At 51.8% G+C, this 17,874-nt stretch overlaps 1 protein-coding gene across 5 annotated transcripts in view; it reads left to right on the top strand.

Moving 5' to 3' along the window:
• RALY (RALY heterogeneous nuclear ribonucleoprotein) overlaps positions 1–17,874 on the top strand; it is a 129,832-nt gene that overhangs the window by 30,055 nt on the left and 81,903 nt on the right. For 3 of the 5 annotated variants that reach the window (XM_053958492.1, XM_053958493.1, XM_053958496.1), the window contains exon 2: positions 12,738–12,822. The exons of the other annotated variants lie outside the window; for them this stretch is intronic. In XM_053958492.1, coding sequence (XP_053814467.1) covers positions 12,738–12,822 — 85 coding nt within the window. The remainder of the gene's footprint in view (positions 1–12,737; positions 12,823–17,874) is intronic. 5 annotated transcript variants of the gene reach the window in all.

A 17,874-nucleotide genomic window follows, 5' to 3' on the forward strand; every position in this document is an offset into this window, starting at 1 on the left:
TCTACCCCTATTCTTGGAGCATTACAGGACCATCATCCTCAGAAACTTCCTGTGCATAAAGGGGCTCCAAGAGAGCTGGAGGGAGATTTTGGTCAAGGGATGGAGGGGCAGGACAAGAGAATGGCTTCTAACTGAGAGAGGAGGTTTAGATTGGGTGTTAAGAGAAAAATTCCTCACTCTGAGGGTGGGCAGGCCCTGGCACAGGGTGCCCAGAGAAGCTGTGGCTGCCCCTGGATCCCTGGCAGTGTCCAAGGCCAGGCTGGACAGGGCTTGGAGCAACCTGGGACAGTGGAAGGTGTCCCTGCCCATGGCAGGGAGTGGACATGGATGAGTTTTAAGGTCCCTTCCCACCCAAACTGTGCTGGGATGATGCACTGGGAGCAGCTCTCCAGGGACCCAGAGGCTCCTGTGGGACACAGGTTCCTCTGCACCAGCCCCTGCTCCAGACAGGAGGTTTTATCCCAAGCGTGCTCATCAAGTGGTTTTGGTGAAGAGCTCTCAGAGTTATCCAGCTTCAAGCAATGTTTGAAATTCCAGCTTTGCTGTTTGTTTGTGATTGGCTTGAGAAGCTGGAGGGTCCCTGAGAGTCACTCAGGGCTGTGATTGCAGTCACTGAGCACTGAGAGCTGGAAGGGGAGCAGGAAAAGTGTTATTCCCACAAACAGGACTGGGAGAAATTTGAATAGTGGGGACCATGAACCTAAGGGAAAGCTGTGGAAGAGGAAAAATCCCAGAATTTACTATATAATCTGACTCTCAATTGTGTTGTACAATTAAACATTTTGTTTGAACATTAACATGAAACAAAACATTAAACATTTTTGTTTAAATTAGCTCCAAACATGACTGCAAACAAGTATTAGAGTCCTTCAGATGTTTGTAAAGAGCCTTCTTTAAAGAGCGCCTTAATCAAATGCTCTTATCCTCACGAGTTACTTGTTTGTGTAACTGGTTGCCCCTTTTCCCACCTGCCAGTTTCATGGAAAATACAGTTTCATGGAAAAAAACTTTGCAGGAGAAGCCCTGATTTTTCTAGCATTGCTATCTCCACTTTTAGACATGCTGTTTTCTTTCTCTTCCAGCTTTTTTCAAATCCTGCCATGACTTTTCCCAGCTGGATGTGAGCCAGTGGAGGTGTCACAGAGCCAGTGAGGGTGTTACAGCCTTCTCAGAGGCTCTTTGGTGGCCCTTTGGCCACCCCTGACCCAGCCAGGGGAGGTGTGGAGCATGCCTTTGGCTGCCACCTGGTCCCTGAGCACAGCCCTGCCTGGCTGGGAGGAGTTCCTTGAGGTGCAGATGGTGCTCAGGGTAGCAATGCAGCCCTGTGTCCATCTGATAGCAGAGCTGGCTGTTCACTAACCAGTAAATAATGCTGTGGCTGGGGGCCATTTCTGGCTTCTTGCTTCATTTCCCCATCTGTAAAAATAGTCTAATGGAAAAAAAAATCAGGCTTAGATCTCTCAGGAGAGTATTTTCTTGCTGCTTCCTTGAATGTTTTGTGCTGTTGCTGTTTTCCTGTAGGGTGCAGAGAGCTCAGCCCATTACAGGTGCCTGGTGCAGTGCTGTGCCAACAGCCATCCCAGGAGGAAATGCCCAGGGAGCTTTTCAAAGCTGCAGGGCCACAGGCTGAGTCCAAATCAGCTCCTGACTGTGCCACAAGATGCTTTTCTGCCCTGGGGTGAATTAAAATGACTTTGGGTTGTGTCCCCCCCCAGCTGGAGTGTAAAAACATCTGGTTGCAACCTGGTCAGGCCAGGTTTAATGGAGCTCAAAACAACCTGCTCTGGTGGGTGCAATCCCTGCCCAGGCAGGGGAGCTGGAATGCCATGGTCTTTAAATTCCCTTCCACTCCAAACCATCCTCTGATTTCTCTCTGTACAATTTCTCTTTGAGCCCAGGTGATTTTCTGTCTGACCTGACTCTTGCCCCTGTGGAAAGCAGCCTGGAGCACCTCTCAGCAGGTGAATTTTCTAGGATAAACAACCCAAAAAGGGCAACCAGCTTGCTTCATCCTGGTGCTCCCCAGCTGGTGCAGCAGTGGGGAGGATCTGAGTCCTGTGCTCAGCTCTCCCATCTGCCTGCCTGGCCTGCTGCAAAAGCCTTCTGATCCATTGGGATTTCCCTCAGTGACTTTCTCTGTGTTCTGTATGTGAATATCTCGTTCCTATGTGCAAGCCACAGTGGTGGCTTGGGGACATCCCATCTCCTGGTCCCAGCTGGGTGTCTGGGGCTCCAGTGCAGCACCAGGGGCTGCAGCATCACCTTCCTGATTGTGCTGCTTGAATATCTCTGCAGGAGAAGAAAATACTGATAAGGACTGTCATGGTGTTTTCTGTGTGCTTTTGCCTGATTTCTGCCTTTCAGCCATGCAGAATCAGCCTGATGTTGAGCATTATGCACACCTCGTGGAGGTCCCAGAACTGGAGATGTCATTTGTTCCAGGTTATCAGTCAGCTCTGGAAGCTCCAGGGGAATCTGTGGCTGTCTCATGTAACCCCACCCAGGCAGGACTTTTTCCACCGTGTGAAATAACTCAGTGAATTTCTAATTACACAAATCTAATTAAGGGCTGCGTGTAGGGACTGTGCCTAATCGTAATGATACACCCCCCATGCCATTAATTGCTTGTGTACAACAAACCACCCAGCTGAATGCAGAATGAACATCCCCCTCTCCAGCTGGAGCTGTGTGGATGATGGGGACATCCCTGGAGGTCCCCTGGCCATGGGGAGTCTCCTGTGGCTGCCCTGGGATCACTGGCTCCTTTGGGAGGAGGCTCTCAGGGTCCCTGTGATGGTGAGGGTGAGAAACTGGTCAGAGCTCTGAGGCACCATGGTGTGTGCACCATGACCAAGGGTCCAGGGGGCTGCTGGACTGGGATTTACTGGGTTTTGTCTCAAAGCTCAGCAATGGCAGAGCAGCACCTTCCCTTCAGTTTCAGACCAGTTCTGCCTCATCTGATGTGCTCTCAGAGGCCAAAGTAGCACAAAAAATTAATTTTCCCACACTGGAGAGCTTTTGTGCTGTGACTCTCAGTGCTGCACCAGCACCTGGAGCCAACAGCATCTGCTGATGGGTGAAACTTCTTGGACTCTCTTTTCCCATGAGGTACCTCTGCCATCAGCCTTGAAAATCAAGTGCCTGCTTTTCCCAGAGCTCCAGCAGCATTCCCATCAGAGGGATGTGCTTCCTTACAGCAGGACACAGACCTCAGTCCATGCACTGGAGTGCAGGGTGCAGAGGGATAGCTGCACTTACAGCTCTGGAGTTTTCTCTTCATGTTTTTGCAGTAGTTAGTGCTGAAATCACTCTTGCAGAAGAAACTGGGATGTTATCCCTTCTTTACCTTGGAAGTTTGTCCTGCAGTGTGAAGACGATGCCAAATTTCTGTCAACCCTGCAAGAATTTGGATATCAGAGGGGAGGCAGACATGGGACAGAGGGAATGATAACATGGCAATGAGGTTAAATAGAGAGATAATTGATTGTTCTCAGTTCTGGTTTGGATGCAAATCCATTGTGGTTAATGAAGGAAGGCAAATTGAATTGAAGAGCCCTGTGTGGGAGGCTCAGCCTGGCACACAGCCAGTGCCAGAGGCTCCTTGTGATGTTCCCTTGGTCTTCCAGTGGCTCCACCCTGGTGTCACTGAGGTTTTTTATGCCAGGTGAGGAGAGCTGAGCTCTGACAGCTCCAGTCATGGCACAGGGTGCCCAGAGAAGCTGTGGCTGCCCCATCCCTGGAGTGTCCAAGGCCAGGTTGGACAGGGCTTGGAGCAACCTGGGATAGAGGAGAGTGTCCCTGCCATGGCAGGGGTTGGACAGAGATTGTCTTAAATGTCCCTCCCAACCCAAACCATTCTGGGAATCTGTGATGAATCTGTTTGGAGCAGTCTCAGGGGACATCCCTGTCCTTGGAACTGCCACTGCCAGGCCCGTGAAGTTGCATCCCACTGCTTCTGGCAGTGGAAACTTCCCGTGGACCTCTGGCCCTTGGGGCTGCGGAGGGGCCAGGCCCCACCTGTGGCAGGTGTGCCCAGGTGTGCTGGGGGCACTGTGGGCAGCAGGGGCAGCCCAGTCCTGCTCTGGGTGTGGGACATGTCCCATTGGTAAAGGCTGGTACAGAGATTTCCATCTTGGATCCCGCTGACTCTGGATGCGTTTGTTCACACACCTTGATGAACCTGGATCCCCGTGGTGGCAGCAAGGCAAGAGCCTTCACCAGGGCGCTGCTTTCCATGCTTTACCTTGTCCCTCTGCTCCTGCACATCCCCCTGCTTTGTGCAGCAGCTAAAAATAGTAGCAGGCAAGGTGTGAGGGGGACAGGGGACAGCCCTGTGTGTGCAGGAAACCCGACTCCTCCAGCTGCAGCAGCCTGTCCGTCAGGCAGGCAGCAAGTGCCGGGGCTCTCTCTGGATGCTCCCTGGCTACAGAAATAAACAGGCTCTGTTAATGCCTCTTGCTAGCCTTGACTTTTTGGTTTGTCTCTGTATTTTTAGCCTCGGGACACTGTGTCCCCAGGCCTGGAGAGGACCTGTGTTGCCTCATACCTCTCCCAACATGTGAAGCCAGCTCTCGCCCTCCCCTGCTCCCGATTTAGCAGAGGGGAGGGGGCAGTGCTGCTGCTTCCCACTGGCTCTGCTGCAGAGGGACCTGGCATGGGAATATCTCTCTGTCCAGGAGTTCATTTGTGGTTCTGATGAATGAGATGGTTGTTTAGTGTGGAGAAAAGGAGGCTCGGGGGGGGACCTTCTGGCTCTCTTCAGCTCCCTGACAGGAGGGTGCAGCCAGGCTGGTCTCTGCTCCCAGGTGAAAAGGGACAGGGTGATAGGAAACGGCCTCAGGTTGTGCAAGGGGAGGTTTAGGTTGAAGATTAGGGAAAGTGTTTTCCCAGGAAGAGTGGTCAAGCCCTGGAACACACTGCCCAGGGCAGTGGTGGAGTCATCATCCCTGGAAGTGTTCAAAAAACATGTGGGCATGGGGCTTAGGGATATGGGTTTGGCATTGTTGGACTCAGTTGTCTTAGAGGTCCTTTGCAGCTTTAATGATTCTGAGAATCCAAGAGAAGGAAAAAACCCACAGTTGATTACATTCAGCACATTGCACTATTTCTTTGTGTTTCACTGAGTGGGAGACGAGTTTGGGAGTTTATTCTCTTTTATTTAGAAGTACAGAATAATTTAGCACAATGCAAAATTAAATGCCACTTTGAATAAAGGTTCAAATGTTCTTTCATTTGCCAAGTGCTGGGACGAGCACACAACTCATGATGTGGTACTTCAGTCATACTGAATCCACCTTTGCAGAACCCACCTTTCCAGGCTTGTTCTGTTCCTGCGTTTGGAGCCTCCCAAGCATCTTCACCCTGGCCCTTGTCACTGAATTGGTTGGCTTGAGGGGTTAGCTCCTCTCCATGGCCTGTGCTCCCTGTGTGTGCTCTGCAGGGCTCCCTCAGCCTCCCTTGGCCTGGACTCTGGAGTGTGACCAGGCTGGCTCTGGGTTATGGCTGTGCTGGAGGTGAAGAAGAAGGTGAGGAAGAAGGACCAGCCTCTGCCCTAAAACCTCCATCTTGCTTTATATATATTGCTATATTCTAAACCCTGAAACTCTTGAGTTTTCCACCCTGTGATATCACACACTTCTATTCAAACTCCACACCCACAATCCCAGTGCTACCATTCCAATTTGGAAGCTTCTCCACGGCCTCAGGTCAATGCAGTGTTCTCCTGGGGGTCAGAGTGTGTCAGCACAGAAAGTCTCAAACTCTCAGCAGCCAGGGTTCCAACAGCTTTGGGTGGAGCACAGGAGCCCACGAGGTGCAGCTGGGCAGCAGCACAGGTCTGCTCAGCACGGGGCTCCAGCCCTGCTCCCTGCAGTGAGAGCTGAGCTGGGGCTGTCCCTGCTGCCAGCTGTGCCAGCCTGGCTGTGCCCTGCTGCCGTGTGTCCCTGCAGGACTGTGTGACCTGGCCCAGGGACAGCCATGTGGGGGCTGCTGGAAGCTCTCAGCACCCCTACTCTTGACAGGCTGTGGAGACCCAATTTTGGCTCTTCAAGGGGTCCCAGGGCCTGCAGGGACTGGGCGTGCTGGAGTGAGTCCCAGCAGGGCTGTCCCTGCATTGCAGTCCCCACCTTGCAGGTGGCATGGTGGGAAGCCACACCTCAGGGTGGCAGAGGGGAATTATTTGGGTAGAGAGATCAAAAGCAAGACAGAGCAGAGGCTGGTGCAGGTTTTAGTCTCCATTCATGAGCAGGCCCAGCTGCTCCTCAGGTCTCTGGTGAGATGGGTCAGTGCTGGGGGTGCTTCTGTTCTGGGACATTGTGACAGCTTGAGCTTGCCCGTGTCCTCTGCCAGGAGAGGGTGGTGTGGGCATCTCAGAGAATCAGAAACCCCAGGATGGCTTGGGTTGGAAAGGGCCTTAAAGCCCATCCAGTACCACCCAGTCCATGGGCAGGGACACCTTCCACTGTCCCAGGCTGCTCCAAGCCCTGTCCAGCCTGGCCTTGGACACTTCCAGGGATGATCCAGGGGCAGCCACAGCTGCTCTGGGCACTCTGAGCCAGGGCCTCTGGATTGTGCTGTTATCCCATCACACCAGGCTGGGAGAGGGCACCATGTGCTGCACAAGGCTGAGCTGATCTTCATTAAAGCAGAACTACGCACAGATTTTTGGGGGGCAGCCATTCAGTTCCTTAAAAGAGGCTGCTGCTGGATTTTCCTGGGCATTATTCCCTGCCCTCCCTGTGCAACTGGTGCTCCTTAGCCTCATAATTCCCTGTCCAGGTTCTGAGCTGAACAGCTGAGAGATTTTGCATTTTTTAATGGCTCTCTACTGTGCCTGAATTAATGGAAAAATGAACTGAGACCAAGATGAAGGTATTGAAGGGAGAGGATGACAAATTGGCTTTGGAGCATGGCAGCAACGAGCACTGTCAGGGGTTCACACACTGACCTTTATCTAAACAGAACTGTGTGTAACAGATAAGAATATTTAACAATAATTAATGTCACATCAGTGCCGAGAACAAAATGACTACATCAAACGGGCAAGAAATCCACTGCAAATTACTCAAAAGAGAAATGTCAGCTCCTCCATATCTGCAACCTGCCTCGTGCTGATGGAGCTGGAATGAGCCGGGAGGGCACGCGAGGAGAGGAGCTATTAAAAATGATTTAGGGACTGGGTGATATGTGCAGGAATGGAAACAGCAGCAGCTCTGCTGCACCAGAGTGGTGTACAATCAACCACCAAACCGAGCTGGTAATTGGGTGTGGGAGAAATGTGTACAAACCAATTATCCCCACTGCTGAGGTTCTGACAGGCTGCTCAGGGCTTCTCTTTCCTCTCTTCTGTCTCCAGGGTGTGCCGGTGTGCTGGGATTCAGGAGACACTGCCCTGCTCACTGAGCCCCTCTTTGTGTTTCATAGGCAGGAAGAACCATCTGGCTGGGAATGTTGAGATGTTTTTCATTCCCTTTCCGAGCTGGGGGTGCCTGGAGGCTGGCATGGTGCCCCACAGGCAGGGGCAGTGCTGGGGAGGGATGCAGGGAAGGCAGCTGGGCTCCAGGGGATGCTGTGCTCTGCCTGGCACAGGGAGGGCACTCTGCCAGCCCTGATCTGATTGCAGAATGGGTGGTGGTCCATGGACCATTCTCCAGTGGTGGATTTCATCAGTGTCATGACAACACCAGCTGAGTGAGGAGGAGCTAACCCTTCCTGACCTGCCTCCTTCTGCAGAACATCCCCTGGCCCTGGACATTTCACAGAGTCAGTGTGATAGATGAGGAATGCCATGGTTGCCTCTCACAATTGAAAGGCAAATATCATGTATGTATGTTAAGTTGTATAGATTTATAGTGCTGTTTTACCCCCTTGTGTTGTTATCAGGGGGTGCTCTGGGTTTGGGACATTTGGGAGGGTGGGATTGTTACTCTGGCAGCAGCTGACCTCCAGTCAGGATTTAAGGAAGTGATCTCCACACTGGATAGCGAAGGAGGAGCCGATGGACAGAACTTGGGAGGGGCTAAAGGGTTAAAAGGTGAAACCTCCACTGTGTGGGTGAGCACATGGTGGGGAAAATCCTCTGCTCCACGTGCTGTAATATTTTCTCTATTCAGTCTTCTGTTGTATTGTTGATAAAGTTTTAATGAACCTTTTAAATTTTGGAAGTGAGTATCATTTCTCACAGTCAGGGAATGCTTTGGGTTGGAAGAGACCTCAGAGCACTTCCCATCCCACCCCTGCCATGGCAGGGACACCTTCCACTATCCCAGGTTGCTCCAAGCCCCACCCAGCCTGGCCTTGGACACTTCCAAGGATGGGGCAGCCACAGCTTCTCTGGGCACCCTCTTCCACTCAATCTGCTCAGCCAGACATTGTGAGAATATTTGGAATATTCATCTAATGCACGAAGCTTAACCAAGTTACAATTTCATTCTAAACAGACCTTTGTGCCCATCCTAATGAATTATGTCCTTACCATAAATTAATTTACCTGCATGGCCACGTCTGGGCAGTGTTACCAGCCTCGGTACCACAGAGCTGGAACCCAGGGTCACAAAAGGAGTCTGGGGAAGAGCCAGGAGCTGCTCCTGAATCCCTTGAATTTTTGGCTGGTACAGTAAAGGCCAGTGCTGTCACCCAGCCACGGTCCTGCTGCCCACTAATTAGTTTTGTTGTCAGCATTTTGCCAGTGGAAGGAGGCAGCCAGGTGCCTCTGGATTAGCCAGGGTGTGAAAAATGGCTTTCCAGCTGGCCTGGTGACCTTCTGAGAGCAGGAGAGAATTCACAGGCAGAAGATGGAGATGTCAGGATATAAAATTAGGGACGATGGGGAGCTGTGTCTGCCCCTTGAAGTTAAACAGGAAAACCTGTCCCTGCTCCCATCCTGGCCTGGGATGTGGTTTAGGGTTTCCTGGCTCTGTTGCAGAAGATGTTTGCCTCCTGCAAGGCACATCCTGCTCCCAGCCAGAGGCTCCTGCAGCAGGAGAGAGGTGGGAGCAGAGCCAGCTCCCAGCACACTCCCTGAGCAGCATCCTGGCCCAAAAGCTGGGTCAGGAAAAGTGGCTGATGTGCTCCATGGCTAAAGAAACCCAGCCCAAGGTGGGATGAGCAGAGAAGTGATAATTGAGGGATCTGAGCAGCCTGCCCATGGCAGGGAATTGGAACAGGATGATCTTCAAGGTTCCTTCCAACCCAGACCACACTGGGATTCTGTGGGTATGGATCCAGGAAAATAGGACATTTAAAGATCAGTTAAGACTGAAGCCAAACTGAGGTATTGCTTACAATGAAAAGCTGTGAATTTGCATCAGAGTACAGGAGCAGGGCTTTGACAAAACAGGCAGTTAATTAAAGTGCACCAATTAAATGAGGTTCCTCCCTATTTTGTCTGCCATGAGAGGAAGGGCAAAAAAGGTACTTGTTAGAAAAATAGATTTAAATAAATCCAGGATGTTACAGGCAACATCTGGAGAAGCACAGAGGGCAGAGACCTCTGCTCGGGTGCTTCAGGCTCTCTTTTCCTGGAGGAACACTCACACTTCCAGCTGAGCCACTCTGCCTTTGGCATGAATTCAAATGGTTTGGTTATTCCAGGATTCCTGCCAGTGTCTCCCAGTGCTCAGGGGTCACACTCAGTCCCCTGGTTTAATGCCCAGGAGAGGCTGGGGCACAATCAGATCCAAGCTCTCAGCTCCCATGGAAAGCTGAGAGGTTCTCAGTGTGGGGACACACGTGAGGATTCTGATTTGGAGCTTCTTCAGAAGGAAAAGCCTCAGCTGTGGGAGCTGTTCTGGGCAGGCTTGAGCCAACTGAGCTGCCTTGAATGGCATGGAGACTCCCCAGCAGCTCAAAAGATGAGCTCCAGGATTCCCTTTCCTTAGAACAAGGACCATTACACATCCATAAGCTCTCCTGGCTCTTTAACTCTGCTCCCTGCAGGTCCTCTGAAACCCTCAGGATGAAAGTGATTTATCACGTCTCTCCTCCAGGGATGGGGCATGGAGAGAGGGGCTGGGAGACCTGAGGGAAAGCAGAAACCTCCTCCCCCCTGCCTGGGCTCCCGAGGCACACGTCAGCACCTTGGTGTCACCTGGTCAGGGACAGGCCCCAGGGAATGGCTGGAGCTGTGTCAGGGGAGGTTTAGGCTGGATATCAGGACAGCTCTGGTCTCCTGAGCCTTGGCTGTGCTGATGCTTTTCCCCTCTCCATCCTCCACACCAGCACCAGCCCTGCCCCACAATTTCAGGGATCATTCCAGGGGCCATTCTCTTCCTTTCAAGCCCCTTGGCTTCCCTGAGATGCCATTTCTTTTCACTCATTTCAAAAGTCAATTTTGCAGAGAAGTTTGAGGGGAGAGAGCAAGAGAGAACCCAAATGGAGCAGGAGTTTCGAAGTTGCACCACCTGATTCTGAGACACGCTGCTCTGTCAGCCCTTTTTATGCACGCCCAGAGCTGGTGCCACCTCACACCTGCTCCACACTTGTTTTTAAAGGACACATCATTGTAATAGGCACTGCAAAGATGGATCTGTATCCCCAGTTAAATGGCTTTTTTTGTCCTTTCGTTTCCTGCCCCAGTTGAAGAGCAAATCCTTGGAGAGCAAGCTCTTTAACGAAGTAGGAGGTGCCTGTGAAATTAAAGGAGATCTTGTTTGCTAGAAGAAAATCAGTGCTGGTGTTTCCAGGGCACTGGGCTTGTGTGGGATGCTCTGGGAGGGTTTCAGGTGAGTGGAAGTGCTGCTGTCAGGATCCCAGGTCAGATGTGAGAGCCTTCCATGTGGGACAGCTCCTGCTCAGAGCTGGGCTTCACTGTGACTCTTCCCTTTTCCTGGAGTCCCCAGCTGATCCCAGTGTCAGCCCTGGGAAGGGAGAGGCCCTGGCCCCGTGTGTCCATCCTGCAGGCCTTTTGGCTGAGCAGGAAGGGCACTTTTTGGAAATACCCCAAAAACCCCATCTGTTTGCAGGCCCCCTGCCCTCAGCAGCCAGCAGTGGAGACAGAATTGTGGCTTTTGGGAGGTGAGGAGGTGTTTTGGTCAGGGGCTCCATCCCCAGGTGAGGAGGGGTGCAGGGGTGCTGCTGGGGTGGTGCTGGCTGTGGTCTGAGCCTGGTGGGACCAGGGACACCACATTCCAGCCCCACAGCCGTGCTGGGCACGCTCCCTTTGCTGCTCCATCCGCAGCCCAGTGTGCGCAGCCCCTGCCCCGAGGACGAGTGGTGCCTTTTGAAGGGTCTGTGATGAATCTTGGTCACAATCTGCACTGTTCCATCCCCTCTCCCCTCCCCCTGCTCCCCACAATGCCATCAGCCCTGTGATTTATTGTCCTTTGTGCGTTTCGTTGGCTCTTGAAGAGCTTCTGTTTAATTTTTATGCCCGTTATCATTCAGGGAGAGAAGGGAAAGGCTTGGGGAGCCCAGAGTGGAAATAAACCAGCACATTTTAGTGCAGTTACTTTGTTCAAAAGATGCTGTGTTTTGGCAGAGCACTTGCCTCCATTCTCCTTCACTTTTGTGAAGTGGATTGAAGTGATTCTACAGAAATCATGGGATGGGGCACTCGATGGATCAGCTCCAGCTTTGCAAGGGCTGGGCTCAGCTGCTTTTGCTGCCTGAGTTCCACAGGACTGGAACAGTAAAGGGGAATTCAGTGACAGCAGGGAATGGCCTGAAACTGAAGGAGGGCAGATTTAGATTGGAGATTAGGAAGGAATTCCTCTCTGTGAGGGTGGGCAGGCCCTGGCACAGGTGCCCAGAGCAGCTGTGGCTGCCCCTGGAGCCCTGGCAGTGTCCAAGGCCAGGATGGATGGGGCTGGAGCAGCCTGGGACAGTGGGAGATGGCCTTTTTCAGCTCCCTTGATTTTACTCTTGGTGAGGTTTTTCTGGCACCTCTTTTCTGCTTCCACTCCAGGTTATCAATCAACTTCTGAGACCTCATTCAGGTTTAATTTAACATCCCTGGGGACACAAAGAGCTGAGCATCCATGCTCTGCACCCTTCCCTGTGAGGAGCATCCCTGGACACCCTGTCTGGACCAACCTCACTGTGCCAGGAGCTTCTGCCAGTGGGTGCTGAGGGTGACCCAGCCAAAAAATGCTTGTAAAAGTCCTACAGTTTCCACTTGTGAATCCTGGTTATGTCCCCAGCTGGCACATCTCTCATGCTGGGCAGGTCAGCCAGGTATCTCAGCCATGGCAGGAAAAGGAAAGCACCTTAATTTAAAGTTCTAGGAAGATCTCGGGGGATGCAGAGGAGCTGACTTAAAGCAGAATGTTTTAATTCCATCAAGGAATAGTTTGAAGTTGGCCTGGCCCAAAGTAAAATCTTCAGTTTCAAAAGCACATTTTCCAAATATTAAATAAATAAATTAACAAAACTATGAAAAAGTTTTACTGTGGGATATTTCAGTTTGAAGAAACTCTGTTTTTTCCCTGAGCCATCGTGACCAAAAATTCCTGCCTGCCTCTATCTTTGTCCTCTGCTAGCATTAACCTGATGGAGCAGTTTTGGTGGGATTTCTGGTGCCTGAGGCAGCCCAAACCACCCCCCCAGTGCTCAGCCCTGGGAACACAAGCTCCTCTGTCTGCTCTGCTTCCAGCTCCCTGCTAAGCAGCTCAGAGTCTTAGCTCAGCAAGTGCTGGCTCTGATCCTTGCAGACAGCAGCAGCTTTGCTTCCCAGCACTGCACACCCTCCCAGAAAGTCGTGGATTATCTGCTTACCCCCCTCCATGTCCTGGTTCCTGCAGGGTGAAGAAGCACAGAGAGGAGCTGCGCCTGCTCCCGCTGCGGGCACGGGGACAGCGACAGAGCCCAAGTGCCCAGCCAGCCCTGGTGAGTGACTCTGCCTGTGCTCCTGGCTGTGGTGGGTGGGAGAGAGCCCTGTGATTCCCTGTGATTGATTCCCACAGCACTGGGATCTGGGGCAGCACCCACCTGGCAGGAGGGGAGCTGTACAGAGCCTTGGTTTTGGGGCAGTCTGAGGATTCCTCCCTTGCAGCCTGCTGGGAGAGGCTGATGTTCCCTCACCCTGGCCTCGTGTGAGGGTCCAGAGAGTCAGAGGTTGGTGGGCTTGCTGAGAACGTGCCCCTGTCCCCTGTGCTGCTGGTGATGGAGTTGGGTCGCTTTAACCCCAGGCAGGTGGTGGAGTCACCATCCCTGGAGGTGTTCAGGGAAGGTCTGGATGTGGCACTCAGTGCCATGGTCTGGTTGACAAGGTGGTGTTGGGTCAGAGGTTGGACTCAGTGATCTCAAAGGTCTTTCCCAGCCTAATTCTGTGGTTCTTTCAGTCTGTGATTACACCCTGTGGGTTGCTCTGGACACGTGTTTGGGCACGTCTGCATTTCAGATTCATTGCCTGCATTGCTCCTAGAAGTTCTGTTTGCAGTTTGTCGTGGTGAGGTGAAAACGAGTGTGACCTGGGAGTAACCTGGGGGTGAACTCTGCTGCTGGCTCTGCTGGGCTCATCCCAGAGCAAGGGTGTGCAGGGAGAGACAGCTGGAGATGCCTTGAGAGGCTGATCTGGAGCAGAGACTAGACAGAGCTAAATGGGCAAAACAGGTATTTACTGCAAGGCCTTTAAAGGACACACCTTGGGCACCATGAGAGCCTGGCCAGGGCTGCACCCAGGCTGAATCTAAGATGGATCCTGGTCACGAGTTTTACACTTTTATCAGTTTTGGTTCATCTACAAATTGGGTTCAATTGTCCAATTGCACCTCCAGGTCATGAAGCCTCAGCCCCCTGCCTTGCCCCCTTCTCTTTGAATTGTCTGTGCTTTTTGGGTAAAGGTTGTCCTTGATTCTCCAGCTGGGAAGGGATTGTTTTGTCCAACTGCCCTGTGAAGAGAACCTGCTGACACCTAACAGGAAGTTTCAGAGTTAATACCAGGCAGCAGAGACCTTGGGAAATATCAAAGCTGAAAGCCAAGGCTGTGCTTGGGGCAGGCAGGGTGCAGAGCTGCTGTGTGGGGCTGGGGGCCAGGGCTGGGTCAGACCTCTGCTGCTGGCTCTGACAGGGGAACCAGAGCAGCCTCTGCCACTTGGGCTGGGAGGAAACATTCCTGTGGTATTTCCTTCTTGGGGCTGTGTTTGTCAGTGCTTAGGTCAGGACAGAGGAGTTCCCCATCCCCAAGGGGTACAGGGGTGTCCTCAGGCCACAATTTAGGACGTTTAACATCCCTCACACCTAGCTTGGGCGGGGTGCTGAGCTGAAATCACCTCTGTGAAGCAGAGGCTTTATGGAGGGATGGGAAAGGATTTAGGGATCAGGTGCAGTGGGTAGCATGACCTAAGGGTTGGGAAATGCCGGCCTGGGAATGGCTGTGCCTGTTGGAAACTTGCTGTGCTTCCTGAGCCACGGGGTCAGGGAGGGCTGGAGCTGGGAGGGCTCTGCCTGCTCTGCCAGGAGCTTCCTTGTGGTAAGAATGGCTTAGCAGGACTTCAGGGCAGTAAAACCTGGTTTGCTTCAGCAGAGGGTGAAGATTTCAGGGTGTCCTTGTTCTGTGCTCAGCTCATGGCAGGAAGAAGCAGCAGTGTGGTTTTCAGCAGTGGATTTTCTCTTCCATTTCCTGGGCAGATGGATGAAAGCAGAAATTACAGATTAACGGAGTGAGTTGGAAAGGGACCTTAAAAACCATCCAGTGCCACCCCCTGCCATGGGCAGGGACACCTTCCACCTTCCCGGGCTGCTCCAGCCTGTGGGCACTTCCAGGGATGGGGTCCTCAGTTTCCAATTCAGCAGGGTTTGCAGAACTGGGGTTTTAATTGCTATCATAGTTGGAGTTTTCCTTTGGATATTGCACAGAAGAGAGAAAAAATAAATGATCAGATAAAACTTCTTATCACAGAAGTAGGAGCTGTGCTGCTGTGTGATGGACCCCTGGAGATACCACATACAGTAAATAAGGATCTTATTTGGAAATCTAATCCAGGAAACTCCAAATAACAGCAGGGAAAAGATTCACCTGAACTTCCTCAAATCAAAATGAGGCAGTTGAGGGAGAAAGGGAACTTGGGTTTGGTCAGATTTGTCTATAACCATTTTCTGTTCCAGCTTAGTGTACCTGCTCATGGTGGTAGTGAGGATATTTTGACACAAAATACTCCAGCACACGGATAGTTTGAACAAATGACCTGACTAAAAACCCTGTTCTGTATGGCAAAGACAGCTACTGTAGCCTAATTCCATAGACCAGGATTTAACTCAGCAAATGAAACCATGGGGTTCAGCAGCATTGAAGAAATCCATGGATTTTTACTATTGAAGACATTTTTACAAAGAATGCTGCCAGAATTTTTTCCAAGTTTTGTTTTGGCTGTTGGCATATTCAGTAGAGTTTTGAAGTGTGGACCCTTCTCTTTTTACAAGGTATTTACAGTAAGTGGAGGGAATTGTCTTTTATCCAGCAAGTTCTTCCCTTCCTCCTGAGCCCCTGAACACTGCTGGCTGATCATTTGCTCTTTCATTTTTCACTTCTCCCTGCACCTACTGGTGGCACACAGAATAAAGGTAGATTCCAGAAGGAGCTGCAGAGCTCCCTGTTCCTTGGGAGGTATTTCAGTGGGGAAATATCTGTCATTCAGGCAGTTCGAGAAGAACACAGAGAGTGACTGGAGAACAAGGAGGGCTGCTGAAAATGCCCATGATTCCAGGAATGCAGGGAAAGTGTTGGAAATTGCTGTTCCTGAGTCCATCCTTACAGGGCTGGGAGGGCCCCATAGTGAGAGGACGAGGAGGAGCAGCCTTAGGTGGCTCAGCAAGAAGGGATGGCTGAAATTTTCTGTGTGTCTCAGAACAGCCCGGGGTGGAGGGGCCATCAGGGCTCTGAGCACAGCTATTCCAGGCTCTAATCACCTGCTCAGGTCCTTATCAGCTCGGGCAGTTCTGTCTGGCCAGGATTAGGGGGGCCCTTTAAGCTATGATTTGTGGTGACCTTCTTAGCACCCCGTGGGCAAAGGAAGGAAGGGATGGAACAACTTCTTAATTTAGAGAGCACCGGCTCAGGAGGAGGCTGCAGATCCTGGAACCTGGCGGGGGCAGGAGCTGGGAAGGGCTGCAGTGTCCAGGGCAGAGGAGCCTGTGGGATGGGACCCTCACAGGGCTCCTGGTTGAGCCTAAAAAAGCCAAACTCTGGCCTGAGTTCCCCTCTGTGCCTAAGGCGCCTCTGTCAGGGAGTGGGTGCTTGGATCACTCAGGTGGGAACTTGTTCCAGAGGCTCCACAGGAGTTGTGACCTGTCAGAAACCAGGCTGAGGAGGGCACAAGCAGAAATTCCCCCCAGAATGCACTCTCCCCAATCTTTATCTGCTGTAAAAAAAATTCAAAGACACAAACAAAATTTTGAAGTTACAACTCACGTTGTGAGTAGGCTCCTGGGGAGGATTGCCCTTGGCTGTGCTGGGAATGAGCTCATGGCACGTGCAGTTCTTGGGAGTGGCTGGCTGGAGCATGTGGGGTTTCTGGGATGGTGGAAGGTGGCCCAGTTCCCCAGGGTCTGGAGGAGGTTTGGCTGGAGCAGGCTCACTCCTGTCCCATGGGAGTGGGCTGTGGAGCCACCTGGCAAAAGCAGAGTGAGAGGAGAGCTCTCCTCACACAGAGAGCCCAGTCCCTGACCACTCTGCAGGGAAGCAGAGGAGTTTTGGGATGCTCTTGGCACACAGTCTGTGGTGAAAGCAAAGCACAGAATCCCAGAAAGCTTGGTTTGGAAAGGACCTTAAATCCTATCCAGTGCCACCCCTGCCATGGCAGGGACACCTTCCACCATCCCAGGGTGCTGCAGGCCCTGTCCAGCCTGGCCTGGGACACTTGCAGCATGAGGGGTTCCTTTGGTGGAGGATGATCAGGGGACATTTAGGGTTTGCACACAGCAGGAGTGGGGTCTGCAGGCTCAGCCCCTGGGGGTGTGCAGCTCTGAAGTTCTCAGGGATGGAGCCATCCCCTCCCTGTGCCCCCAGTGCCTGTGGCAGCTGGGCTGGGCTGGCTGGGAGTGGGGACCCAGACAGGCCCAGCAAGGATCAGGTTTTGCAGGACAGTCAAGCCCTGACACGCCATTCTTGATGCTGGAGCCTTCAGAGATGGGCACTGGGTGAGTGAGAGAAAAGGAGCTGCTAATTAACCCTTGATAAATCCCCTCATGGCTTTGTCCCTGGGCTTACCTGGGCTTTTAAATAGAATTAACTGCCTGAAGCTCTCAGCTCTGCCAAGGCATTGGAGAGGTGCCAAGTGATGCAGGACAGGACCTCTGGTGCAGTCTGAGGGTGGAAGGTTGTGTGGCTGGAATCTGGGAAGAGCAGAGTATTGGGTGTTATTTAAGGGCTGTAGGGCTGAGCAGAAAATCAGCAGAATCATGTTTGATCCCTGAAACACGAGTTCCCACAGCAAACATGACCCAGTGCATTGCACTACGCCTGCTTTGGGAGGTAAAACCTGGAGCAGGCACAGAAACTCGAGCACATGGAGTTGTTAACCTGTACATTCAGGCAAAATTCCATGCCCCAAGAAAGCCATGGCTTAAAAACTCCCATGCCCCAAGAAAGCCATGGCTTAAAAACTCCCATGCCCCAAGAAAGCCATGGGTTAAAAAGCACCTTCTTAAGCCAGTGATTCATCTCTAGAGCTGAGCTGGTTTTCTGTGATCAACCCAAATGTTTGATTCTTTTAAGAGCTGAGCAAGTGATTCTTAATGAATATTCAGTTTTCTGCAAATCTTGATCTTACTGAAATACGATGGCAATTTAAATTATCTGACTGGGGGATTTTTGGTTTTCCTTTTTCACTCCTGGATTTCCTTTTCAAAGTCATCTGTTTCTCAGAACCTCTCAAAACTTGTAGGTTAATTCAGATTAAGGTAGTGCATGAATGGAAAATGTAAAATCTTTTCCCAGAT

This window comes from Vidua chalybeata, chromosome 17, assembly GCF_026979565.1.
Source record: "Vidua chalybeata isolate OUT-0048 chromosome 17, bVidCha1 merged haplotype, whole genome shotgun sequence".
In the NCBI taxonomy this organism is placed as follows: Eukaryota; Metazoa; Chordata; class Aves; order Passeriformes; family Viduidae; genus Vidua; species Vidua chalybeata.